The sequence below is a fragment of the Toxotes jaculatrix genome, chromosome 12 (assembly GCF_017976425.1).
Source record: "Toxotes jaculatrix isolate fToxJac2 chromosome 12, fToxJac2.pri, whole genome shotgun sequence".
NCBI lineage: Eukaryota > Metazoa > Chordata > Actinopteri > Toxotidae > Toxotes > Toxotes jaculatrix.
The window spans coordinates 26304708-26330622 of NC_054405.1; the positions used below are offsets into that span (position 1 = coordinate 26304708).

The 25915-nt window shown below is 48.4% G+C and overlaps 3 protein-coding genes and 3 non-coding genes across 10 annotated transcripts in view; 2 read left to right on the plus strand and 4 right to left on the minus strand.

The window, feature by feature from the left end:
• LOC121190249 (rap1 GTPase-activating protein 2-like) overlaps nucleotides 1-8571 on the minus strand; it is a 23795-nt gene extending 15224 nt beyond the window's left edge. For both annotated transcript variants that reach the window (XM_041050827.1, XM_041050829.1), the window contains exons 1-2: nucleotides 8361-8571; nucleotides 476-511 (exon numbers count right to left, since the gene is read on the minus strand). The gene's annotated coding sequence lies outside the window, so the exon portion shown is untranslated. The remainder of the gene's footprint in view (nucleotides 1-475; nucleotides 512-8360) is intronic.
• Nucleotides 8079-8160, minus strand: trnas-uga. The gene has a single exon. It is a non-coding gene; the product is annotated as a tRNA-Ser (tRNA).
• Nucleotides 8572-8833: 262 nt separating the features above from the next.
• On the plus strand, nucleotides 8834-8905 carry trnaa-cgc. The gene has a single exon. It is a non-coding gene; the product is annotated as a tRNA-Ala (tRNA).
• Nucleotides 8906-9389: 484 nt separating this feature from the next.
• On the minus strand, nucleotides 9390-9462 carry trnav-uac. The gene has a single exon. It is a non-coding gene; the product is annotated as a tRNA-Val (tRNA).
• A 189-nt stretch (nucleotides 9463-9651) lies between these two features.
• Nucleotides 9652-16459, plus strand: zgc:152891 (uncharacterized protein LOC767741 homolog). Of its 4 annotated transcripts, XM_041050837.1 has the most exons (16): nucleotides 9688-9785; nucleotides 9898-10059; nucleotides 10893-11073; nucleotides 11517-11751; nucleotides 11988-12069; nucleotides 12306-12395; nucleotides 12499-12614; nucleotides 12951-13123; nucleotides 13218-13361; nucleotides 13515-13718; nucleotides 13939-14025; nucleotides 14368-14537; nucleotides 14815-14930; nucleotides 15026-15126; nucleotides 15296-15466; nucleotides 15917-16459. In XM_041050837.1, exons 3-16 carry the CDS (start codon nucleotides 10918-10920, stop codon nucleotides 16094-16096), a joined length of 2025 nt encoding a protein of 674 aa, XP_040906771.1. In that variant the 5' UTR covers nucleotides 9688-9785; nucleotides 9898-10059; nucleotides 10893-10917; the 3' UTR covers nucleotides 16097-16459. The 4 variants fall into 4 exon arrangements, with proteins under 4 accessions (XP_040906770.1, XP_040906771.1, XP_040906772.1 ...); XM_041050836.1 differs by lacking the exons at nucleotides 9688-9785; nucleotides 9898-10059 and adding an exon at nucleotides 9652-9680; XM_041050838.1 differs by lacking the exon at nucleotides 9898-10059 and having other exon boundaries at nucleotides 9763-9785.
• A 1326-nt stretch (nucleotides 16460-17785) lies between these two features.
• Nucleotides 17786-25098, minus strand: LOC121190318 (trafficking protein particle complex subunit 14-like). Its single transcript, XM_041050946.1, has 13 exons — nucleotides 24906-25098; nucleotides 23844-24187; nucleotides 23284-23379; nucleotides 22971-23100; nucleotides 22024-22110; nucleotides 21541-21661; nucleotides 21283-21430; nucleotides 20865-20947; nucleotides 20574-20761; nucleotides 20318-20454; nucleotides 18434-18512; nucleotides 18182-18296; nucleotides 17786-18061 (listed from the first exon to the last, which is right to left on the minus strand). The coding sequence occupies exons 1-13, from the start codon at nucleotides 25096-25098 to the stop codon at nucleotides 17905-17907; spliced, it is 1878 nt and encodes a 625-aa protein (XP_040906880.1). The 3' UTR covers nucleotides 17786-17904.
• Between the last annotated feature and the right edge of the window lie 817 nt (nucleotides 25099-25915).

Below are 25915 nucleotides of genomic sequence, written 5' to 3' on the forward strand. Positions count from 1 at the left end.
TGTCTCAGTGTGTCTCAGTGTGTCTCACAGTGTGTCTCAGTGTGTCTCAGTGTGTCTCACAGTGTGTCTCACAGTGTCTCAGTGTGTCTCAGTGTGTGTGGATTCACTGCAGACACGTTGACCTGCTAATGGGTGGAACATCGTCATGACTTCCATCTTCAGTCAGGCTACGGCTAACGAGCACTTTCATCATTGATTAAGACTCGTTTCTCAATGAACTGATGAACTGTGTGTGTGTGTGTGTGTGTGTGTGTGTGAGACCCTGAAACTGCAGCGTGTCGATGCTCGTCAGCTGATTGTAGCTTCTCTTCTTCTTCCTTTCTTTTCTTTCTGGCTCTGAAACAACTCAAACACGTCTCTTTTCATTTCTGGGGCGTTTTCGTGCCTTTTAATTGGACGGTGCTCACATGACATGTGACCTAACCTTCCAGGTATTAGGTCGCCCCTGAAACATCAGGTGTGTGATGGTACTCACCGAGCTCTCAGAGCGCTGACTGTGGACTTATCAATCCTACAGAGACAGAGAGACAGAGAGAGACAGAGAGAGACAGAGAGAGACATGCTGTTAACATACAGCTGTTACATACAGATGTTACATACAGATGTTAACATACTGCACACTGAAGTGAACCGTCTGATAACAGGAGGAACATTTAAACATTACTGAGGCGTGAAGGCAGAGAGTTACAGCTGGATACCCTGTGTGTGTGTGTGTGTGTGTGTGTGTGTGTGTGTGTGTGTGTGTGTGTGTGTGTGTGTGTGTGTGTGTGTGTGCGTGTGTGTGTGCGTGCGTGCGTGTGAGAGGTGTGTGTGTGTGTGTGTGTGTGCGTGCATGTGTGTGAGAGGTGTGATCTCAGAGGTTCACAGCAATAAAAATCATATTTAGTGCTACAGCACCAGTATATCACACATTTACGTTACACACACACACACACACACACACACACACACACACACACACACACACACACACACACACACACACATTGTAAAAGCAGCTATAAAAACGTCACAGCTCAACAGAATAAATCACAGAAAATAACCTGATATCACATAAAGTTAAATTCAGGGACGAGATGAGGAGGAGGAGCTGATGATGATGAGCTGTCGGACCGGGTCGGACCGGGTCAGACCGGGTCGGTCCGGGTCGGACCGGGTCGGACCGGGTCAGCGTGACAGGTTCAGGTGAAATGAACTCTTAATCTGGAATTTGATTTAATATCCAGACATTCTGTTCTGGATATTCAGCCTGTTTACTGAAGGAAAGGAAAGGAAGAGTAAGGAAAAAAGAAAGGAAGGGGAAGGAAGGAAAGGAAAGGAAAGGAAGGAGGGCAGAAAAGAGGAGTGATGCAGAAATGGAAAGTGAGAGAGAGAGAGAGAGAGAGAGAGAGAGAGAGAGAGAGAGAGAGAGAGAGAGTGATCGACCTCAACAGTAAAAGCCTGGATGTATGATGACTGTAAAAACCCAACTCCCACAGGTCATAAATAACACAGTGATGCTGCTAAAGCTACGCACACACACACACACACACACACACACACACACACACACGCACACACACACACACACACACACACACACACACACGCACGCACACACACACGCACACACACGCACACACTCTCTCTCTCTCTCTGGAGCAGACTCTTCACGTATACGACACAAACATGGCCGAGCGTTGCTGAGCTGCCACCGACTCTGATCATCGATTAACTGCTGAAATCACCATTTGCTGATTTTCTTTCTCTTCATTAGATAGAAATAATCTGCACATTGATCGATAATGAAAAGAACTGTTGCAGTCAAAGTTGGTATCATCGCTCATTTAAAGACACTTCAAGTATAATGTATACGATGTCACTCATCAGTGAACCGGCCTGCACTGGACCCCAATCAGTTGTCTTTGGGCCGGGCTCTGGGGCCGGGCTCTGGGGCCGGGCTCTGGGGCCGGGCTCTGGGCTCTGGGGCCGGGCTCTGGGCTCTGGGGCCGGGCTCTGGGGCCGGGCTCTGGGGCCGGGCTCTGGGGGGTTTGGCCCCTCACTGTTGGCTCTGCAGGACTGATTCTGATCAGCTTTAGTGCCTGAACTGATGCTGTGCTGCAATTTTTAAAGAGCTACATGTAAAAAAAAAGGTGCCGCTGGGTCTGAGATGTCCTAACAGGCCACCGTACAGGATTAACTGCCTCCTGAACACACGACAGCTGTCTCCTTATCATGCAAACATCACCACAGCGGGGTCGTCGCTTCATGAGAAGATCTGCACCACAGCAACGTTAACAACAGTATGAGCTGAACCTTAGAGTCGTCAGAGCTGAGAGACGCTGAGAGACGCTGAGGAGCGAGCGGCGAGCCGTGCAGCTGGAGCGTCACAGGGTTTCTGCCTGAAGCTGCTCCTACATTATTAAATACTGCAACTCTATTAGTCGGCTCGGTCTAAATACTGGGAGGATAGAGGGAGGAGGAGGAGGAAAGTGCACACGGTAGAATGTGAAAGCATTTCATCTGTTTTATCAGGACGAGGGAAGGAAGGAAACAAGGAAGGAGACAAGGAAGGAAAGAGGGATGTATGGAAGGAAAGAAGCAGGTAAATATGAAGATAAGGATGAAAAGAAGGACAGAAGGAGTTGTAGAAGAAAATAAAGATGTTTACAAAGAAATAAGGAGGTACAGAAGGAGATTAGGATGCATAGAAGGAGGAGGAGTGGAAGGAAATAAAGATGGTGGAAGAATATGAGGACATAAGGAAGGAAAGAAGGAGGAATAAAAGAAGGAGTTAAGGTAGGAAATAACTCCTTATTTCCTACCTTTCCTACGACAGAGGGAAATGTGGAAGAGGAGGAGGAGGAGGAGGAAAAGAAAGAAAACAGTGAATGATTGAAAAGGAGGTTGTGTAAGAGTTTCCACACACACACACACACGGTTGTGTATTGTGGTCACATACGTGTTTTCGTACGTTCTGTTTATGAGTCACGTTGAGTTTTTATTGCAGAGAAGCAGGACGCACTGTCACACAGCGACCTGTGACCTCTGACCTCTGACCTCCAGACTGTTTGCTGCTCGCTCGTCATCGAGGAATTCACAATACTGAGTCACAACAATAATGTGAAGTATAAACATCCATGGAGCTGAGTTCCAGGTCAGACGTGTTGTGCTGTTTGTTGGGTCGTGCTGTTGCCATGGTTACCTGCAGCTGAATATACCTTGCTTTAGAACGGTGGTTACACAGCAGCTCAACACGCTTTCAGTCTGAGCGCGCTCAGATGAGACCGAACCTGGCACCTGAGAGTGACCTGAGTGTCTCCTTCATTAAAATCTGGTCCAGACGTGGTCGTGGTCTCCAGAGGATGAACCCAAATGACTCCTCTGACTTTTCCTCTACTGCCACCACGAGGCTGAGAACTGTGGTTAGGAGTGAAATATCTCATAAAGCACTGGACGGATTGTGACGGAACATGGTTCAGGCGTTCGTTGTCCCCTGTGGATGAACTGTAATAACTAATAATAATTCGTCTGAACAGGAAGGCGTCACGGAGACTCAAAAGTGTCCCTTAACGTGATAATCTGAGATCTTGATTTCAGGATTCGTCCTTTTCGGCTCTCAGGCCGTTTCTCACTCTCTCGCCCTGAAAAACAGCGACGGCTCAGAGGAACGCCGACAGGAAACGTGCGAGAGCGTAACAGGCACAGGTACACACACCTGTACCAAACCACACGCTGCCCACGGACAGAGCCACGAGGCCCGTCACCCGTTCACTGTCCCGCCATATTTACCCTCCTTCATCCAACTCTCAGCAAGAACGCGTTCCAAAAATCAGTCAATTCATTGATTAATCAAGCAAGAGAAAATGAATCAGTAACTATTTTAATATTTGAAAAATCACTCTAATTATTTTCAAACAAAAAGAGAAAAAGATTCTGGTCCCTGCTTCTAAAACGCTTTCCTCTGCCGTGCACGAGTTTTACAAAGACTGTGCTGAATTAATATTCATCAACAATGGAAATAAGCATGAGCTGCAGCCCTGAAGCAAATTAACGTTCTCATTCAAATGTTCAACTATTCCTTTCACCAGACACCAGCACAGAGAGCTGGACCCAGAGGAACCCAGACCAACTGAACCAACAGGCACCTGCAGCCAATCAGAGGACAGAGACACAGAGTCCACGCATCTGACACTGACAAAGAATCAACTCTGGAAACAACACAGATCAACTGCAACAGAGGCTGGAAGTTTTCAACCAAACCCCAGTCAAAAAAAGGCCAATTTTAACTTCAGATCTCATCTGAGCCACGGCAGGTCCCACAGCTGTTTACTACTGTTTGTTTTTGTTTTCGTTTTTCTTTGGGGGGTGGGGGGGTGATGCAACCATGATGTCACTGTGATGTCACTTCAGTGCAGCTCATCGTGGAAATTAACTCCAAAACCCTTAAACTGAGAGTGAGAGCAGAGATGAGATCATTCAGCCATTTATCAGAGGATGAAACACACACACACACACACACACACACACACACTCCTACCATCCGAAGCCTCCAAAGGACACGCTCCTCTTCCTCCTCAGCATGGTCTCTCGCTCGCCCACTCTTCCTCTTTGTCTTCCTTTTCTTCTTATTGTGTCTGGATTTTCCTCTCTCTCTCTCTCTCTCTCTGTATCTCTACCTCCCCCTCTTGTCGCTCTCCTCCCTCCTTCCCTCTCTCTCTCTCGCTCTCTTTGCTGTCGTTCTATCTCCTCATCTCTCCACCTATAAATACTCCCATCTCCGTCAGACGTCCTCCTTTACACGCTCTTACCGCCTCCCTCTCTTTCTCTCCTCTCCCAGTCTTTCTCTACCTCGCTCGCTCACTCTTTCTGCCTCTCTTTATCCTCCCGCTGCCTCCTCCTGCCGTTAATGTTTCCCTCTCTTTTTTCTCTCGTTCTCCCACTTCAATTCACTGCACACACAGGCAGGAGAGAGGGAGGGCGAGAGACATAGAGAGAGAACAGAGATGGAGGTATACATGGTGTCCTCTCTCTGTCTCCACCCGCCCTGACGAAGCAGAAAAGCCAGCAGAGACGCTGTCAGTCTGAAAACTTATCATACATAATAAATGGACATAAATGGACGGATACAAGCGTGAGTTCACTGGAGTTTATGTTACGCAACGACGGCTCAGCACAAGCTGAAGCTGCAGCCTGAACACATATTTCTGTTTATCTCACGGTTTGTGTCCTGATGTGTCCTGATGTGTCCTGATGTGTCAGACGGGAGACGACGGAGCAACGAACCATCGCGAACCACGACAAACCGACACTCATCCGATCATCTAAGTCATCTTTTAAGAGAAAGTGTTTCCATCCAATAATTTCAAGCACATTTTCAACTGTCAAACTATAACCAGCCAATCAGGCGACAGAAACTTCATCATAATAAATTCATATTTTGAGTCAGTGTTCGACCTCAGCTCCTGCAGGGTGTCCCATCATCGATGCATCTGAAAAAGTTTGTACCTCAAGTTTTTTAAGTTTTTGTCCTGAAAAAAAAAAACAAAAAACACGGGGAGACAGAACCTTCCTCACATTAACACGTCAAACTAACAGAACTGTCACGTTCTCTGTCATGTTCTCTGTCAGGTTCTCTGTCACCTTCTCTGTCACGTTCTCTGTCAGGTTCTCTGTCAGGTTCTCTGTCAGGTTCTCTGTCACCTTCTCTGTCAGGTTCTCTGTCACGTTCTCTGTCAGGTTCTCTGTCACCTTCTCTGTCAGGTTCTCTGTCAGGTTCTCTGTCACGTTCTCTGTCACGTTCTCTGTCACGTTCTCTGTCAGAGAACAATCAATTTGGAACATTTCCTGAACGTTCAGTGAAAACGTGAATAGAACTGAATCGAGGCTGAAACCAGCAGCTGTTTTCAGGAATCTGTCCGGGAGCTGGGTTTCTGCTTCACGGGGACTTTGGACTGAACTCGTTACCACGGTCCTGGTAAAATGTAAACTGCAGTTACATTAAAACATTTCAACAGACTTGAAGGCTCAGTTTGTAAAGGAGGTTAATACATTACTGTGTGGACGTGTGATGGAACATTTCAGTGGAACGTTTCCAACCAAACCTGCCTCAAAAAGTCAGGAACAGATCAGTGAAGAGAACAAAGACACAACAAAGGCTGTGTATGCCTGCCTATTAGTGTGTGTGTGTGTGTGTGTGTGTGTGTGTGTGTGTGTGTGTGTGTGTGTGTGTGTGTGTGTGCAGCGCAGTGCTCGGCCTTTTTCCTCTAATTCAGAAGTTCTCAGCTCTAATTCTCTGTGAAACCTCCGGCAGCTGAATACATTTACATCAAATTACCAGTGTGGAGAATGGAAAACAGGATTCACAGAGAATAAAGTGTGAGCTGAAATCACACCACACACACTGAGATGAGGCTGACCTCCGTCCTTCAGCAAACAGCCATAGACAAGTGTAAAGTCCTGCTAGCGTCCCCTACAGGCTGCGCTGTTCATTACAATATTAACAAACAACATCCTGATGATTTTTCTGTTTCAGAGTCAGAATGTGGCATCGACAGCATGAGTCCATGGACCCATGGAAAGTATTGACATAGATGGTTTTGATGCATCCACCTCTGGACCTCTGCGAGACACCAGTGCCTCGTCCATGGAGCTCAGGACTTTCACTGTAACTGTGCTTCTACACTCCAGCCTTCTACGTCTACGTCACATATGTCAGTGCTTCATCCACCACTTTAAAATGGATGTTTTGATGTAAGGTCTTCATTTATACTGGTAACATTCTCAGTCATTATGTGTTTTATTGCCAGATGCTCCTTTTTGCTGTCAGTTGCCTGTAAATGTTGCCTGTGACTCAAAATTGCACTGCATTGACTTACTGACGCACTTCCAAGTCAAACTCCAAAACACTGGATCCTACATTATCCACAATGCATCTGGACAGCTTCCTTCACGTCTTTAACGCTCCTCAGCCTCCGTCTGTAACAGACCGGATGTTCGAGGTTTGTCGCCTCCGAGCCCAAACTGAGGTAACGCCAGCAGCTGATCCATCAGCAGGTAGCTGCTGGTCTCTCTGAGGACTGACGACAGTCATCGAACCACATGAACAACACACAGTGACTCCATGACAACACAACGTGGTCCCACACAGGCCATATGTGCTGAGCTGTGTGATACCTCCCCACCGCCAGGAGAGAGGGGGGGAGGGGGGGGGGTGTTACAATCACACAGAGAGTTGTGTTGTTGCTGCCGCAACATGAGAGAATCAGACTGACATGCTGGATCCACCTGCGTCCATCAGACGCCAAATCCCTTTTGTCCCTTTTATTTTATCTATTTATTTTCATAATTACTCATCTGAATAAGACTCATTTGTGTTTATCTGTGTTGTTATGAAAAATGTGTGATATTTATATACAGGCACAGTGTGAGGGAGACAGACCTCATGCTGCTTAAGAACAGGGACATTTTGTTCTGATGTTAAAGGCCAGACAGAGCAGGTGGCCATAACACACACACACACACACACACACTCACACACACACACAGAAACAATATCAACACCCGTGAAGCAAGAGACAACGATTATTTGCTTTCACCATCGTGACTGTATGAAGGTATGAAGGCGTCTTATCTCAGAGCAAAGACCTACGACTGCTAATCAGCTCTGAACACGGCGTCCAGCTGAGGCTGATGGGAACGTCATTAGTTCTGCAGGTATTTGATCATAAAACAAAAGAACGAGACAAACTAAAATGTGACCTGATGATGATACTAGCTGAACAGTCAGAGGATCACCAGAGTTGTTACAGTTCATCTTGAGGGGACCATGAACATCTGAACAACATTTCATCTTAATCCACCCAATAGTTGTGGAGATGTTTCAGTCAGGACCTGAGTGGTCACGGAGTTCACTGTAACTGACCCAAAAAGGTCTAAAATCACCTCATATCAAAACCAGGGCTCAATGTTAACGCTGATGGTTCAGAGCCTTTCTTGAGAGATAGGTCCAGGACAGGTTTAGCCTAGCTTAGCACAAAGACTGGAAGTAGGGGGAAACTGTTAGCGTAGCTAAATCAAAACAAAAAGACAGATCCATCCGCTGCGAGCAGGGTTCGAACCTGCGCGGGGAGACCCCATTGGATTTCAAGTCCAACGCCTTAACCACTCGGCCATCGCAGCTTGCGTCACTCTACCCCCTGAATCGTATTTGGTAATTTTCCTCACTCTGTTGACTCACTCTATTCACTTCAGTCACACAGTTTCAAGTTATGTTAAATTGTGTTTACATTAAAGACATATGAACACTTCACCACAAATTCTGTTGGCGGCTCCTGTTCTGTTTTCAGCTGCTATTAAGGTCAAAGCTGATAAACACTTACACGCTGGTAGCAGTGGTACCGGACTGTCCTGGATCGTCTCCTGAACATGCGAGTACGCCAGACGGAAGATGAGCGTCTTAACTTCAGTTCAGAAAAGTTAACGTCGACGTCCGGTGGGTGTCAAGTTATAAAATCACGACTCCCATTAAACCCATTAAAAGGTGAATCTATGTAAAAAGCAAGTTAGCGAACTGCTACATGCTGCCCTGTGGCTCAATGCTGCCACTGGTGGCCAGACACTGTATTACAGGGATTGTTCTCATTGACGTTTTCCTGTTTCTGTTGTAAGCGGAACAAGTATGAAATATTGACTTAAGCGCGAGCCGTTAAGACACATGTTAACCAGCAGTCACTTCTAAGACATTTTATTAATATTTAAAATGTTAACGTTAATAAATATCACGACATCTTCTCAAGGCAGCCCGCCATTTCCCAGGTAAATACTGAACCTCCGGCTTCACTTCGCACTGTGTGGGGATGTAGCTCAGTGGTAGAGCGCATGCTTCGCATGTATGAGGTCCCGGGTTCAATCCCCGGCATCTCCATTTTTAATGTGTCTTTTACCGTGTCTCCTCTGTGGCGTTAAGATCGTATGGAGAGGTTTGTTTCTGACGGTCTGAGTCCGAGATAATCACCTATTATCGCTATCACACGACTTCTGGTACAGTGCTATTATGGGATTAATTAAAGCTGCAAGCAGCGATGGGTACCAGAGACCTCCTGTGTCCTCTCCTCTGTCCTGCTCTTCTCCCCAGAGAAGCACAGCAGTATACAGCACACTCGGTGCTCGGGCTCTAATGATACCAAACACGGCTGCATTTTTCAGTATAAAAACGAAGGAAGACGATTTAAAGGCCTTTGTAAAATTTTTATTCATATGCGCTTTTACTTTGAAAGTCAGTCTACACCGGAAATCACCCATTTTGCGTGGGGCCGACAAATCACGTTGTGGGTCGTTTGTGCATCACGATAAATGTTTCTGCAGTGTTTTTTTCTGCCGCTGCTGTTATCACTTAGAGAAAAGGTGTGTGGTTCCACTGGGGCTCGAACCCAGGACCTTCTGCGTGTAAAGCAGACGTGATAACCACTACACTATGGAACCACCGTGCACTATTATGGAAAAGACAGACTTATGTGGTTGGACATTTAAGCAGCCAGTGCTGTGGTACCTGTAGCGAGGTGTTCAGGTTGAACCGACAAGTGGTGTAGGTGTTGGTGTAGGTGTTGATGGGTGGGGCACAAACAAAAAGACACATGCAAAGTGCCCGATGCTGATTCTGCCATTCAACACATCAACAAGAGGAAGGTGTCTGTCTGCAGGTAAGCTTACCTGTCTGCCTGCTGGTTTCTACTGTTCTCTGCTTTAGGAAAGTCTGAGGTGCAACCGGGATTTAAGAAACACTGTTGTCATGGTAACGCTTTAACGTAAGTCCGTCTGTTCTTCATTCAGTATCATGTTTAACTGTTTATTAATGTTCCGGAGTTGTTAAATATTTTTACATTATTCCATATTGTCTTTCACTGTCTGTTTAAACAGCAGCTTCCACTGATGTGTGTCCTCAGGAGGAGTTAGAGCTGGAAGCAAATACATGAGGAGGCTTAAAATAAAGAGTTTCTGATGGTCGTAAATTCCCTGAACACAGCTCCTCGAAGAATGTGTCACCAGGCAGCAAACAGCTGAACACATCTGAGGAAAAAGGTTTTTAATGAGAGACAATGGCTGAATATTTACTTGGGCTAAAATTGAGCTGCTCTCTCAGAGAAATTCCTGTTTTCCAAAATGACCTGAGCAGGGTGTGAACAGAGCCAGCCACCCTGTGTCGTCAGGGGCTGAACTTTCTGACTGACATAAAATAAAAGCTTCCTCAGCAGGTGACCTTTAAGATGAAAGAGCGCAGTGTTTGTTTGTTTGTGTGTTTACTGCAGGTGTCATGTGACACAGCGCCCAGACTAACTGTCGCTGTTGCTCATTTCCAAGTCAAATACCTGAGGTGAACAAATGAGTTCTTGTCAGAGTTGGCAGAGGTCCTGTCCAGGAAGATTTAACCCCAGCCCCAAAATACAGATTCAACATTTTTCAGGAAAGGTTTAATGCAATACCACAAAATTTGGTTTTGATATGAAACCAAGTAAGACAGAGCCACCAGTTTGGTACTAAATTCACCTCACTACTGGTTTTGTCTCATGCGCTTCATCAATTTCCTCTTCCTCATTTCCATATCAGCCAAATTCCTGTTAATTCATCCCCGTTTCTTTGTTTCTGTATCATGAGTACATGAAGGGTACATGAAGGTTAAGTACATGAAGTGACACAGTAACTGTGTAGACGTAATGAGACCAGGACGTAGCGTTCTCGTACAGGACATGGGTGTTGGGTGAAATCCAACACTGAACTTGATGCTGAACTAAAAATCAAAACCTGAATGGGGTAAATCCCGTTTAAGATACATCAGCTGCGTGTTAACATGATCTGTAGCAGACTTCATGAAGCAGCAGTGGCGACACATTGATCCGTGTCTCTGTCCTCACCAGCGGTGCCACCATCAGATCTGACCCGATGGCTTCCTGTCATGAGTTTGAGGTGACCGTCCACACCTCATCTGGTCCCACCTGTGGAAGCTTCAGCTGCCTGTGGCTCAGCCTGATTGGCTTGCAGGGAGAGACCCCACCCATCACTGCGAACGAGGGTGACCGTCATCTCCTGCCTGGATCGGTGAGATTCATCATGTTTGCTGTTTGAGATTTAACACAAACAGAGACGTTCAGGAATTATTAAGAAAAAGTTTCATCAGTTTTAAAAATTTCAGCTGATGTGACGATTTCCTAAAATCTGAGCTCCAACTTACGCAGATCGTAACAAGCACCAATCGAAAGCTCGATCTGCACCACTTTGGATAACGTGCTAAAGTTACTGTCATATTCATGAATAAAGTCTTACACTGATCACTCTACAACTTCATGACAACTGGGTACGATCCAGAACTGCAGTAACCCGACCTTGCAGTGAGATCACTTTACTAAATATTTCCACTTTCCTCCATGTTGAGGAGATAAGAGCAGGTGGTTAACCTCAGCCTGTGGTTTGAAAGAAGTCCACCCTGCTTCTTCAGAACCTGAACTTCACAAAATAACAATCTCTTCTTCCCATCCTGTCAGGCGTGCCCAGTCCACATCCAGACCCGTGGTCCTCTGGGTCGCCTGGTTTTGGTCCGGCTCCGGCTGGAGGCTCAGACAGGATTCCCAGACCTGGACTGGCACTGCAGCCACGTGGAGGTCCGCAGGCTGGCTGAAAACCTGGGGTCAGACCCTGAGGATCCAGAAACCCAGGTGTTCCCGTGTGGCAGGTGGCTTCGAGCAGCAGATGGCGACGTAGAGCTGCGGAGTGGAACGCGTAAGTGTGAGAGACATGATGAAAACTCTGGAATGTTTCTGATCCTTTGCACAGGAACGTGTGTGGTGTTGAAGCTGTCGTGTTCTTACAGTTCATACAGAGGCTGGAAGCTTCTAATGCTTCTGATTAGAAAAAGCTTCTGATTTACAGTTGGATGTAAACATTTTATATCCTCAGTGACTTCAGAGGAGTTATTCTCATTATGTTCAGTTATTACAACCTTCACTCCTCTGCAGTGTGTTTGATGAAGGATGAGACTGAGGAGAAGCTGAAGCAGCAGAGACTCAAAGAGCTGCAGCATCAACAGAAGCTCATCAGGTAAAAAAGTCTCAGCAACTGATAATAATCAGTGAGTCAATACAGTAATCAATGTGTTCTTTCAGGCAGCGAGACTCTTCTGATTTCACCTGTAACAACTTGAACACAAACCCATGACGCCAGTTTTCACACCGGCACCATTAATTCATTTTCTCTTCAACACTTTAGAAACATCCGCAAAATTCATCCTGAGATGTTTGACATGTGTGTAAACTGTCTGCACGGTGTCCTCACAGATGGCAGACGTTTGTAGACGGAGCTCCACAGTGTGTGGACGTGAACAGTCTGTCTGAGCTTGGGCCAAACCTCAGCTACACCCACAAAAGGTGAAGTTGCACATTTATCGTAAATCTGCATGAGACGGTATCGGACAGCCGAGACGGACGCAGAGTGGAAGAGTCTGAGTTGTGTTTGTTTCTCCATCCTCAGTCCGGCCCCGAACCTGCACTACCTGAAAGGCTTCGCTGGCCGAGCTGAGTCCTGGACCAGCTTCAGGGAGATGGACATGGTTTTTGCCCTCAGTGGACACCAGAACGACATCGCCAGTAAGACACGAGACGAGACACAAACACAGTCTTTTCCCACAGATACTGTCTGTATCAATACACCTCTGTCTGTTTGAGGCTGATGATCAGGTTGATCAGGTTGATCAGGTTGATCATGTTGATCAGATTGATCAGGTTGATCATGTTGATCAGATTGATCAGGTTGATCATGTTGATCAGATTGATCAGGTTGATCATGTTGATCATGTTGATCAGATTGATCAGGTTGATCATGTTGATCATGTTGATCAGATTGAGAATGACGACCTGCTGTTAGTGTGGAGCTGCAGTGACAGTTGTTCAGATCAATAGGAAACGATCGATCTCTGCTCTCAGACTTCATCAGGACTCACTGGAGGGAGGACTGGTACTTTGGCTACCAGTGTCTGAACGGCTGCAACCCTCTACTGCTGCGTCAGACCAGGCTCCTCCCTCCGCACCTGTCCGTCACCGCTGACGTGCTCCGCCCCTTCCTGCCTGAAGACTCCTCCCTCGAGCAGGAGCTGCAGGTGTGCATGCAGAACTCTGACTTCCAGCTGTTGTCTGCTTCCAGCTGTGCGCTTCGTTGCAGCTGCTGTATCTTGATGCTCTATCATGTGACAGAAAGGAAACCTTTACCTGTTGGACTACGAGGTTTTGGACGGTGTCCCGGCCAACACGATCAACGGGAAGCAGTCGTACCTGTCCGCCCCGCTGTGCCTTCTCCACCTGAACCAGCAGCAACAGCTGGTCCCCATCGCCATCCAGGTGAGCTCCAGGTGGTTTGATACAGGTGACAGTAGTTCTCCATTCTCAGACTCAGTCCTCTCAGAGATCACAGGGGTCTGATCCTGGATCAGTTGTTCACACCATCGTCACTCAGATTTAAAGTCAGTTGATCTGTGATTTCCCCTCCTGTAGCTGCAGCAGACACCCGGCCCTGAGAACCCGGTCTTCCTGCCCTCTGACCCCGACTGTGACTGGCTGTTGGCTAAGATTTGGGTTCACGCCGCAGACTTCCAGTGTCACCAGTTGGCCTCCCACTACCTGAGGACCCACATGATTGGGGAGCTGTGCTGCGTGGCCACGCTGCGACAGCTGCCGGAGGTCCACCCCCTGCACCAGGTTCATGTCACCTCACAGTCACCCGGGTTAGAGATTCACACGGTGGAGGTCGAAGGTCTGAGGCCACTTTCCCACCTAAGTGAATGTTCCCTCAGACAGCAGAGGCTCCTCCACCAAGCGTCTGAGTCTTTGACGACATGAATAATTCAGATGTTTCCAGATGTTTCCACATTAAAAGTTTGTTTTTTGATCAGTCTTCTTCTCTCTGATTGGTGGACAGTTGCTGATGCCACATGTCCGGACGTCGCTGCAGATTAACTTCCAGGCCAGAAAGTCTCTGCTGGCTGTCGACGGCGTGTTTGATAAGGTACACGATCACCTGAAAGGCTCCGTTTCTAAAGGTTAATTAGCTTTAATGAATGGATTTATTTATGGTCAGTAAGTCAGATACTGGTCCTCTACACATCAGTTATAAGACATTAATAAGAACAAGCTTTGGGTTGCCAGGTTGTGGAAAATCCTCCTCCAGCAGAATCTGTCCACGTCTCCGGTGGACTGAACAATGATCAGCTGGGAAACAGCTGCAGAACATCTGGACCAAAACCCACTGATGAACTCATCATTTGTTGTTATTAATGTGGTATCACTGATGTCTAAAACATGATTCATTAACCATCTAATCAATAACTAATATGCCTCGTCCCTCCAGGCGGTGGGATGTGGTGTGAAAGGGTTACCTGTCCTCCTCTCTCGGGCGTCACAGAGGATTTGTTATCGATCTCTGTGCGTCCCCGATGACCTGACCGACCGCGGCGTGGACAAGCTGCCGCAGAGCCACTACGCCCGGGATGCACTGAGAGTCTGGCACGCCCTGCACAGGTAACCAAACACACCTCAACCAGGTGATTCGCCAGCTGAAAGATGGAGGTGGAAGGTTGAAAGGAAATGAAAGTGCTCACATCCTGATGAACCACAGAAGAAAACAACAAATATAAACAACATCAAAGTTTCTTCTGCAAACTGATGAAAGTCAGGACGTCTCACGAGATGAAGCTGTGGACGACTACGATCACTGCATGCACTGACTGAAATAAAGTGTGTGTGCGTCTGTGTGTGCGTCTGTGTGTGTGCGTCTGTGTGTGCGTGCACGCCGCAGGTTTGTGGTCAGCTGGGTGGAGCTGTATTACGGTGCAGACACTGATGTGCAGCAGGACTCTGAGCTTCAACACTGGATCAACGACATCAACACACACGGCTTCACACACAACTCAGGTGTGTTTGTTTGTTTGAGTGACAGGTTGATCCACAGTCTGTCCCATGAGAGAACACGTAGGCAGGAAGTGACTGTGTGTGTGTGTGATGTTCAGGTTTCCCTCAGGTGTTTCAGACCAAAGCAGAAGTGTCCAAGTTTGTCACCATGATTATTTACACCTGTTCAGCTCTGCACGCCGCCGTGAACTTCTCCCAGGTGAGTCAGACGGAAGCCGAGCACCTGCAGCTGCTCTGAGAACGTGTGCAGAACCCAGCAGTCGCTCGGGGAACCTGCCTCTTCTTCAGCCTGAACAGTGGACTCTGTCCTCCTCTCTAATTCTTGTCCTCTGTGCTTCGTCTCCTCTGTCCGTCTCTGTGTCCTCCAGCTGGATTTCGCTCTGTGGATGCCAAACTGTCCGACCTCCATGTTGCGTCCTCCTCCGCAGGTCAAAGGCTCAGTGACGGAGGAGGACATTGTGTCCTTTCTGCCGGATGTGAACTCGTCCTGTCGCGTCGTGATGGCGCTGGCTCTGCTGTCACAGCCCACTGTTGACTATGTGAGGCTCCACCCGTCCACCATCTGCTCTGCAGGAAAAAAATCAAATGCACCTCGTTCTCATGAAAACTGCTCAGATTTGACTTTGATCACAGTTTGCTTTGTAGATAAAAATGTTCTGGATGAAATCCATTTATCTTTTCTTTCACTGAACCATCGACTAATAGAAGAATTTGTACTTTAGTGGTGAAAAAAATGATTTGTGATTAATCTAATTATCTTTGGAGTAAACCTGAGTCCAGGGCCCCTGGGGGTCTGGGGCCTGTGAGTAAACCTGAATCCAGGGCCCCTGGGGGTCTGGGGCCTGTGAGTAAACCTGAATCCAGGGCCCCTGGGGGTCTGGGGCCTGTGAGTAGTTGCCCATTTTGCCGACGTACTGGAGGAAAATGGTTCTTTAGCATCAGCACCACGAGTAAACCTGGACTCACTTCTGCGGTGTCTCCCCCTGCAGGTTCCTCTGTGTCACTACAAGGAGGCCGTCTTCAGAGATGACGCCCACCGCAGGCTGGTGGAGGAGGTGCAGGCTGAACTGAGGAGCATCTCTGAAGACATCTCAGAGCGCAACGGCCAGCTGGAGCTGCCATATCCTTACCTGTGTCCCAGGCATGTCGAGAACAGCGTGGCCATTTGAATGAACATTATCCAGCTGCAGCATTTTCTGACAGAGCTGAAAATCCAGTGGAAGCAGTGGGTGATGTTTGTTTTCTGGGTTGAGCAGCAGCTTGTTTAACTCGTTTAAAAGTGACTGTAAAGTAGTGAATGAATCACTGACTCATGTTGTGGCTGTAAACTCTCTGCAGATTCATCTACTGTTGATCTACTGTTCAGTCCATTCAAACTTCTCATCGACTGAAGTTTCAAACTGATTTCTAAATAAAGTGATTGACACGTTAAGCCGCTGCAGCTTTCTTTGGAAATCTGCGTGATTTGTTGTAACCGTGTTGTCATGTGAGATTTCTCAGATCTAAACTGGATTTCTGAAGTGAGCGGTGAATCTGACGCCTGCAGCAGCCGGACATTAAAATGATGAATGAATTCTTCAAACATTATCGGTACTTTTTATTCATCAACTTAAAAAACTGAAAAAACAAATCAAACAGAAACTGTGACGTAGAAAAGTCAGAACCACGTTTCTGTCGTGCAGGATACTGTGTCTGAAACCTGTGGTAATACAGCTGTGGTTCTGAAATGTTAGCAGCTCTGTGAGCCTGACATTACACACACTGTGCTCTGAGCTAAAGGCTAACATTAGCCTGCTAACACGCTGATGTTTAGCAGGTGTAATGGTCACTCTCTTAGTTTAGCAGGCTAGCATGCTAACTCTAGTGCCCAGCTGAGGCTGATGGGAACGTCTTCAGGTTTTCAATCAGAAACCAAATAACTGGAAAAATGAAAACTTTGACCTGATGATGGCGCTAGACAATCAGTCAGGGGATCACCAGGGCCAGAGCGATTCATCCTCTGGGAACCATGAATGAAGCGTGCAGCGACAGCAGGAGCAAACGGCTCAGCCTGTGATGAAAGCTGTGGTCACTTCACGTTTCAGTCACACTGACTGTGAACAGACGGAAAACAACACTGAATCAGTCAAACTTCTGCTTCCTGCGTGATTATTTCTGTCACATGACTAAACCTGCTGTCTGATCAGGAGCAGTTCACAGAGCGTTCATGAGCTGTAATTTATTAATGGTTAATTAATCATTTCCTGATGTTTTATAGATTCATTAGAAGACATTAAATAATGATAGTAACATTTACAATGAAATAACCATATTAACTTATACAGAGTGTGAGTTACTGTTGGTCTGAGTGTGTGTGTGTGTGTGTGAGAGATGTGTTTTTATGACGCCTGTAAGTATAAATGTTAATAAATCAGCGAAGCATCAGGACTGCAGCTGGAAATGTTAACCATCAGCTTGTAAATGAACTTTGGTCCAGATGTTCTGCAGATGTCTCCCAGCTGATCAGTGGTCAGTCCATTGGAGCCGTCTCTGATGTGATGTGTTTCTTATTAAGGTCTGATAACTGATCAATGAACGGTCAGTAAATGATTTATTAACCATTAATAAATCCATTCATTCCAGCGTATTCACCCGTCGTTAGCGGAGCCTTCTCAGGAGGCCGTGCGCTTTTTAAATAATACAGTAATAATACATGAAATATTTCCTTTGCAGTTGGTTCATCTCTCTTCACGTGTCGATCATCAGCAGGTGACACCGAGGACTCGGGTCCTGGCTCAGGTTCAGGTCCATCTGAGGACGAAGAGGTGGAGGTTCTTCTCTCCGCTCGTTTCTCTGCTGTTAATGAGGCTCGGCTGGTTTTCTGTTTTTTCTCTTTTTCTTTTCATCGACTCATTTTTTTCTTTTTTTAAAAGCCTCTCCTCACTGCCTCCTTGTCCTTTCCTGTCTATCCCTCCTTGCGTCCTTGCTTCCTTACATCCTAGCTGACAGGATCCACCACCAGGACTTTGCACTCCCTCTTGGCGATCTTGTCCAGCGACAGCAGCGTTTTGTCCTGAGGCGGCAAGTAGAGCGGCCGACCAACCGGAGAGCCGACGGGAGGCGTGATGGCCCGGCGCTCCATGGCACTGCCCGTCCTGAAGCGCACACACACACACACACACACACACACACACACACACACGCACACAGATGTGATTATGTGACCAGAGTGCATTATGGGGTGCCATGCTCCACCCTCTCTCTCTCTGTGGTACCTCATGATGTGGGATCGAGACGGCTGCTGGTGGGAGAAGGACTGCGATCGACCCAGACTGGCCTGGTGTCGGTCCAACAGGTCTCGAACCGCCGGGCTGGACGGGCTGTTTTTCCCTGTGTGGTGATGAGACAGCAGGTGTGTTTCTGTGAAGCGGACCATGTGTCTAACACTGTCTCTTCATAAAGAGACGCTGACATCAACACGATGTTTCCCTGGTTAAATGAAGGGAAATGGAAATGAAGCTTCTCACGTGACAGGGGCCGAGCGTCGGGTGGAGGGTTGGAGACGGAGGCTGTGAACTGCAGCTTCAGCTTCATGTGCTGACTCAGCTGCAGACACACAGACAATCATATTAGTTCACATGTGAACCGGTGAGGCTGCAGGTCTCTGTGCGCGGGTGTCTGTGCGCGGGTGTCTGTGCGCGGGTGTCTGTCCGCGGGTGTCTGTCCGCGGGTGTCTGTGCGCGGGTGTCTGTGCGCGGGTGTCTGTCCGCGGGTGTCTGTCCGCGGGTGTCTGTCTGCAGGTGTCTGTGTGCAGGTGTCTGTGTGCGGGTGTCTGTCCGCGGGTGTCTGTCTGCGGGTGTCTGTGTGCAGGTGTCTGTGTGCGGGTGTCTGTCCGCGGGTGTCTGTCTGCGGGTGTCTGTGTGCAGGTGTCTGTGTGCGGGTGTCTGTCCGCGGGTGTCTGTCTGCAGGTGTCTGTGTGCAGGTGTCTGTGTGCAGGTGTCTGTGTGCGGGTGTCTGTCCGCGGGTGTCTGTCCGCGGGTGTCTGTCTGCGGGTGTCTGTGTGCAGGTGTCTGTGTGCAGGTGTCTGTCTGCAGGTGTCTGTCCGCAGGTGTCTGTCTGCGGGTGTCTGTGTGCGGGTGTCTGTCCGCGGGTGTCTGTCCACAGGTGTCTGTCCGCGGGTGTCTGTCTGCAGGTGTCTGTGTGCAGGTGTCTGTCCGCGGGTGTCTGTCTGCAGGTGTCTGTGTGCAGGTGTCTGTCTGCGGGTGTCTGTGTGCGGGTGTCTGTCCGCGGGTGTCTGTCTGCGGGTGTCTGTCCGCGGGTGTCTGTCTGCAGGTGTCTGTGTGCAGGTGTCTGTGTGCAGGTGTCTGTGTGCGGGTGTCTGTCCGCGGGTGTCTGTCTGCGGGTGTCTGTCTGCGGGTGTCTGTGTGCGGGTGTCTGTGTGCAGGTGTCTGTGTGCAGGTGTCTGTGTGCAGGTGTCTGTGTGCGGGTGTCTGTCTGCGGGTGTCTGTCTGCGGGTGTCTGTGTGCGGGTGTCTGTCTGCGGGTGTCTGTCTGCGGGTGTCTGTGTGCGGGTGTCTGTCTGCGGGTGTCTGTCCGCGGGTGTCTGTCTGCAGGTGTCTGTGTGCAGGTGTCTGTGTGCAGGTGTCTGTGTGCGGGTGTCTGTCCGCGGGTGTCTGTCCGCGGGTGTCTGTCTGCGGGTGTCTGTGTGCAGGTGTCTGTGTGCAGGTGTCTGTCTGCAGGTGTCTGTCCGCAGGTGTCTGTGTGCAGGTGTCTGTGTGCAGGTGTCTGTGTGCAGGTGTCTGTCTGCAGGTGTCTGTCTGCGGGTGTCTGTGTGCGGGTGTCTGTCCGCGGGTGTCTGTCCACAGGTGTCTGTCCGCGGGTGTCTGTCTGCAGGTGTCTGTGTGCAGGTGTCTGTCCGCGGGTGTCTGTCTGCAGGTGTCTGTGTGCAGGTGTCTGTCTGCGGGTGTCTGTGTGCGGGTGTCTGTCCGCGGGTGTCTGTCTGCGGGTGTCTGTCCGCGGGTGTCTGTCTGCAGGTGTCTGTGTGCAGGTGTCTGTGTGCAGGTGTCTGTGTGCGGGTGTCTGTCCGCGGGTGTCTGTCTGCGGGTGTCTGTCTGCGGGTGTCTGTGTGCGGGTGTCTGTGTGCAGGTGTCTGTGTGCAGGTGTCTGTGTGCAGGTGTCTGTGTGCGGGTGTCTGTCTGCGGGTGTCTGTCTGCGGGTGTCTGTCTGCGGGTGTCTGTGTGCGGGTGTCTGTGTGCGGGTGTCTGTCTGCGGGTGTCTGTCCGCGGGTGTCTGTCTGCAGGTGTCTGTGTGCAGGTGTCTGTGTGCAGGTGTCTGTGTGCGGGTGTCTGTCCGCGGGTGTCTGTCTGCAGGACACCGCCCGGGTGCCTCGGAGTTAAGGTCGCGGTTCCGTACCTCGTACAGTCCTGGTTTGAGGATCTGGAAGGCCACGCTGAAGGACAGAGTGCTTCCTTTCCGACAGTGACCAAGGTTACTGAGAGGAGTGTGACAGACGACGGCGGCCAGCGTCGCATCCTCCCCCTGAGCGCGACCTGAAAACACACACACACACAGTGTATTTCAGTCAGTGCATGTAGTGATCCTAGTCGTCCACATCTTCCCCTCATGAGACGTCCTGATTTAACTTGTGTCGTTCACAGTCCCTGAGGACGAACTCTGTCCTGCAGCTTCAGTAACACACACTGACCCTCTGGAGTCCACACAAGCCGCACAGCCAGGAAGTCCTGCAGGTTGTTGAGCAGAACGTATTTGACTTTGAAGTGCTCCTTCACCCTGACGGTGCTCGGACAGCTCGCTGTCATGACGAAGCGTGGCCGGTCCAGACGGATACTGGGCAACCTGGAGGCAGGGGGGGGGACAGCAGGTGTAGAAATGTCCATCTGTCCACATGGACTCCACAGAGGATGAAGTGTTACAGGTTCTGTTCCTGCTTGGTCTTTACCTGTAGTGAGTGTAGATACAGTTGGTGAAAGGCATCTTGGGAGTTGACCACTGCAGCACTGCGACCAGGGGAACCTCCAAGCCCTGAAAGCACAACACACACACACACACACACACACACACAGTAATGTCACTGTAATGCTTCAACATAATGAGCTGAAATACAGAATATTATTATTATTATACGACGGAGGGAGGAGGGGCGGCTCAAACACTTTATTTACTTTATTACTAAATATATTAAAAGCCGTTTCTGTGTCAGTGATTCAACCGACTTCAAACGTTACCCGTGACTTCTAAATTCTCCACATGCAGGAATGAAATGACACGAAACAGAAGCAGCTTCTGTCTCCAGGTCAGTCCCACACACACACGAGTGACACAGGGAATGCTGATCATACACAGACACACGTCCAGACCTCGTTAGAGTCGTCCTGCGGCACGTCATTGAGGTGCAGCTGGAACAGGAAGTCGTGCTCCTCCAAAGCGCTGAGCATGCTGGGAAGGCGGCAGGCCAGGCTGTCCACCCTGCAGAAGGAAGCCATGCCGACCTCCCCCGACTGGTGGCTGCAGAGCAGGAGAGGAAGCAGAGCGACTCAAAGCATCGCACATCACCAGCCTCATAAACACATTATGTACATGTCACATCATACGACACAACACGCCTCTGTACGTACCACACATTGTCCACGAGCAGCACTGAGCCGTCCGGCATCATGGGAAGGTAGGAGGCGTTCATGTTCGGTAATATCCGAACGTCCCGGATACTCACCTCCTCCTGAGAGGACTCATTCAGGACTGGAGGAGTGGGGGAGGGGAGGGGGTTAAAGACTTCAGTGCATGAAAATAATAATAAGTAAGTTTCTATTGGATCAAAACAAAATGTAGGAAAGATTCAAATATTCTGCAGTGGATTTTAGGTTAAAGCTACATCTTTGTTTTGTGCAGTAAAACTACAGATGCAGCTGCACATGCATTTACAATAAAAGAAAATCTGAACAGTCACATGAAAAAGACGTTTTAGATCCGGCCTCTGTCAAACACGTGTCCTCTGGAAACGCCTGAGTGTGCCCGGGTTTCTGAGTGCTGCCACAGACCTGCTGATCTGCTGTGAACCCAATGACAGCAGCATAAGAACTGATGAAAAGATGAACTCTGACCTTTGAGGACGGCGAGGTGCCGCCCAGACACGGTCATCTGCTTACAGCGGAGGGTTGGAGGTGGCAGGACGGTCAGGGTGGTGCTAACTGAAGACGAGAGGACAGGAAGGTTTTATGGACCCTGATATTTGATGGTTTTGATGTTTGGAAATGAAAAGGAAAATGGAACAGGACGACTCTGAGCAACGAAACAAAGAAAAACCAATAACAGGTGCTGCAGTGATACAGAGTTTAAAATGAGACGTTAGGAAACAAACTGATAAAAATAAAAAGACAGAGCCCAAGTTCACATCTACTAACATCTGATTACACTGGCGTCCTGTTGGAAAAATGACTGAAATCATCGACTGATTAATAAACTGCTTCATGTTTAATTTTCTGTTGCTCATCGAACAGATGAATCGCTTCAGCTCGACCACATTCTCTCAGTGTTTTACAGCGTTTCTAATGGTTTTCCAGCTTTTATCATGTGATGCTGAGACGGGATGTTTGTTGTTTTTCCCTTTTCTTTGCTGATGAACGTGCACCACGTAAACGTCTGCTGCATGTTTGGTCTCGTCAGGGGTTTAATGACCTGTTTCATTTCTACTTGTCTTCACAGCCACGTTTCTTTGCACTAGAATACAGTGCTTTTATTTTTCAGTGCTTCCCTGTATTCTGATTCTCATCCAATAAAAAAACAACCTGTCTGACATGAAGGAAACGCACTGCCCCCTTGTGTGTTTATCTGGTATTACACGTGTCTCTGTGACAGCTCCAGTTATCTGTTTACTGAAAAAACAACAGAAAAGAAGAGTTTTGGAAAGTGATGACATTTTGTACAGATTTCATTTTTTCAGAGGAGCATCTGAGGGTTCAGCCCTGGTTTCACAGGTAATGTTAGAGGCTGGGGCTCAGACATCATGCTTGTAAGTACAGGTGTGTGTGTGTGTGTGTGTGTTCTGTACCCTGAGCCTTGAAGGTGTTCAGGTCGTGTCTGAAGGTGTGTGTCGGTTCTCGCTGCTGCAGAACGCTCAGGTAGCCGAGTTCCTGCACCTCCGCTTTCTCCGCCTCCTTCTTCCACACGGTGACCATCACCTGAACACACAGACATTAAATTACTGTCCGACGACTCTATACTGAGTCTTAACAGTTACTTTAACAATCCGATGTCTCTAACACATAGGAATTATATATTATGTTGAACATAGGTAGAATCAAAGGCCATGATGGGCCAGGCCATACTCTGAGGGAGCACAGGCCACAGGTGTTCCTCCTCACCTTGACTTTCAGGGTGCTGACAGGGAGTTTGTCCAAAGAGACGGTGAGCGGGAAGATCACTTCATCCGTCAAAACCACAGGCTCGTCCAAAGGGGACTGACAAGGAGAAACAGACGTACTTCAAAAAATCTGGATTTTGAACTCGTCACGCAGTCACAGCTCAGAGGCGTGAGGAGATTTAACCGTCATTACAAGGAAGTGACATCGTCTGGTACATGCCAAACGTCACCAGAGGGAGGCGCCTTCCCATCTTTGTGGAGCATGTTCACATTTGCTATTAGCACTAAGCACAGCTGAGAAATTACAAAAGACCTGATGATGCTGAACGTCTGAATCGATTGTTATAGCAATGCATCACGAAGATTTATCTTCTATGAATCAGTTAAAACTCTGACACGCTGGTAGCACTGCAGGTCAGCAGGATTTATCATCTGAGGACCATGAATGTCTGTGACGTGTCATGACAATCTGTCCAACAGATGTAGAGATATTTCGGTCTGAACCAAAGAGGAGGACTGACTGACTGACACCTCCATCCCTGAGCAGCAGCACCACTGTACCTGAACAGGTGCCCTGCGGAACTCCCTCGAAGCCGTGCCAGATGAGTTGTGGATGAGCAGTGGTTTGCAGTCCCTGAAGCTTCGACACCGTGAGTCCACCCTGCTGCCGAGCGCTGCGATCGCTGCCTCTGCTGCCGCGATGTAGTCCTCCTCGCCGTCTTCGTTAGCCTCGTCCCCGCTGCTCTGGTAGTCATGGTGATGCAGTTGGTGGTTGCCACGGTGGCGGCTGCTCTCACCTGGACTCACGCTGGCCACGGCACACAGAGAGCCGGCCAGCTCCCTCCACGCCTGGCTACTGGCTGACTCCGTCCCAAAACCCGCTGCTGCACCATCGGCGCCCCCTGCTGGTAGAGAGACACAGACACATGAACATAAATTCAGATGACTGGCTCCGTTGGGTTTGGCCCCGTGCCGTGCCCTCTGGTCCTTCAGCCTTTGCTTGGTTCAGTATTCTGTGGTGAACTCGCCGCGGGTTCGTCCTGATCTGATCGGTCTGAACTCTCTGCTCCTCAGGATGTGACATGTTACCTGATGCTTTTCGATTCATTATTTGCTGTTTATTTCTGAGTCTGTATTTTAATTTGTATCAGGTGTTTAAACAACAAATATAAATCAGTTTTACATTTTTCAAAGGTCTTAAAGCTTGTTAGAGGAATATCATGTCATGGCAGGCGGGGTTTACTGGGCTGCGTGTGTGTGTGTGTGTGTGTGGGTAGAGAGTGGTGCCGTGATGTGTTCGATGCATCCTGCTCTAATTCTGATGCAGATAATAACCCCGCATGTTAAAATATCCATATACTTTCATTCACCTGCGTTTTTAGAAAAATGCACAATGATCCGTGGGATGAAAGGCAGCCCTCAGTGTTCAGCCCCACAGGAGGAAAGGATCGTTTAAGAATATTAAACATACAGTCCTACCGCTAGAAACGGGTTAAGATGAAGAAACGCACAGTGACCGCCTGTGTGGACATTAGAGACACAGCTAAAATGTCTTGGTGGATCTGTCTCCTCTCCCTTTCATCCAGAGCCGGATGGAGACATCCTCCCGCCCCCCTTCCTCACCGGGGCCGTGCTCGGTCGGCGTCAACCCCGCGTCCCTGCAGCGCAGCACCAGAAGGAAGCGGACCGTCTCTCCCAGGTAGAGGTGGCTGCGGCGGGGCAGAGTGCGGTAGCGGGCCGGGTCCGACAGATCCGTGATGGGCACCGCCGGGAAATACATGAAATATTCACACTGCGACTCCATCATCTGCACCATGGCTACGACCGGAGGAGGCTGAGCGAGCAGCAGCAGGACCAGAGTCAATGCAGACACACGAACAATGAAACACACACTTCCCGTCCCCGCTTTCAAAATAAAAGCATGGATAGCGTCACACTGGTGGAAAAATGATAGCACTGCACCTCTCAGTGGCCATGTTACTGCAGAGACACGCTGTGGAGCAGGCAGCTCTCTGTGAACAAAACCAGTGCACATGTCAGACACAGCTTAAACAAAAGGTTTAGCTCACATACGGTGACAAGAACCAAAACACACACACTGACCAACACACAGCATGACAACAATTATGATGAATAAAATAAGAAAATGGTTCAAGCTGCTCTTTATAGGCCTGATCATTCTCTTTTGCTTGTTGTTGTTGTTATTGTAATTATTATTAGAGGAAGGAAAATAAGGAGTAGTAACTAGTAATAAAGTTCCACACCATAAGGTCTATTATAGTAAGCTGTGGTGTTGTTTGGCTGATTGAGGACATTAAAGCAGAGGTTAATGGAGCTCTGTGATTGGCTGGGTAGGCCTTGCAGATCAGTTATTTCCACAGATTGTATAAAAAAAACTGAAGTGGACAACTGGTATGAAAAATGACACCATTATGGTGTCCTTAGCTAAAATGGTCTGTCTAAAAATAATTCCCTAATTAATTAAATATAAGGCTTTAGGCCCTTACAACTGTATGTTTGGGGGCATGACTGGTTTGACTGACAGTCCTAGTCAGGGCGTTTGAACAAAGCCATGGAGATCATTTACCAGTGAACTTGTGTCACGTGTTATTGTAAAGACGTTTGTTTTGTGT

Coding starts and splice junctions, on each gene's coding strand:
- zgc:152891 (XM_041050836.1), top strand. CDS start 10,918: ATGGCTTCCTGTCATGAGTTTGAGGTGACCGTCCACACCTCATCTGGT. Junction 12,070..12,305: donor CATCAACAGAAGCTCATCAG/GTAAAAAAGTCT, acceptor GTGTCCTCACAG/ATGGCAGACGTTTGTAGACG. Junction 13,124..13,217: donor CCCTCGAGCAGGAGCTGCAG/GTGTGCATGCAG, acceptor ATCATGTGACAG/AAAGGAAACCTTTACCTGTT.
- LOC121190318 (XM_041050946.1), bottom strand. CDS start 25,098: ATGGTGCAGATGATGGAGTCGCAGTGTGAATATTTCATGTATTTCCCG. Junction 24,188..24,905: donor GCCGACCGAGCACGGCCCCG/GTGAGGAAGGGG, acceptor TCTCTCTACCAG/CAGGGGGCGCCGATGGTGCA. Junction 20,762..20,864: donor TGTATCTACACTCACTACAG/GTAAAGACCAAG, acceptor CCCTGCCTCCAG/GTTGCCCAGTATCCGTCTGG.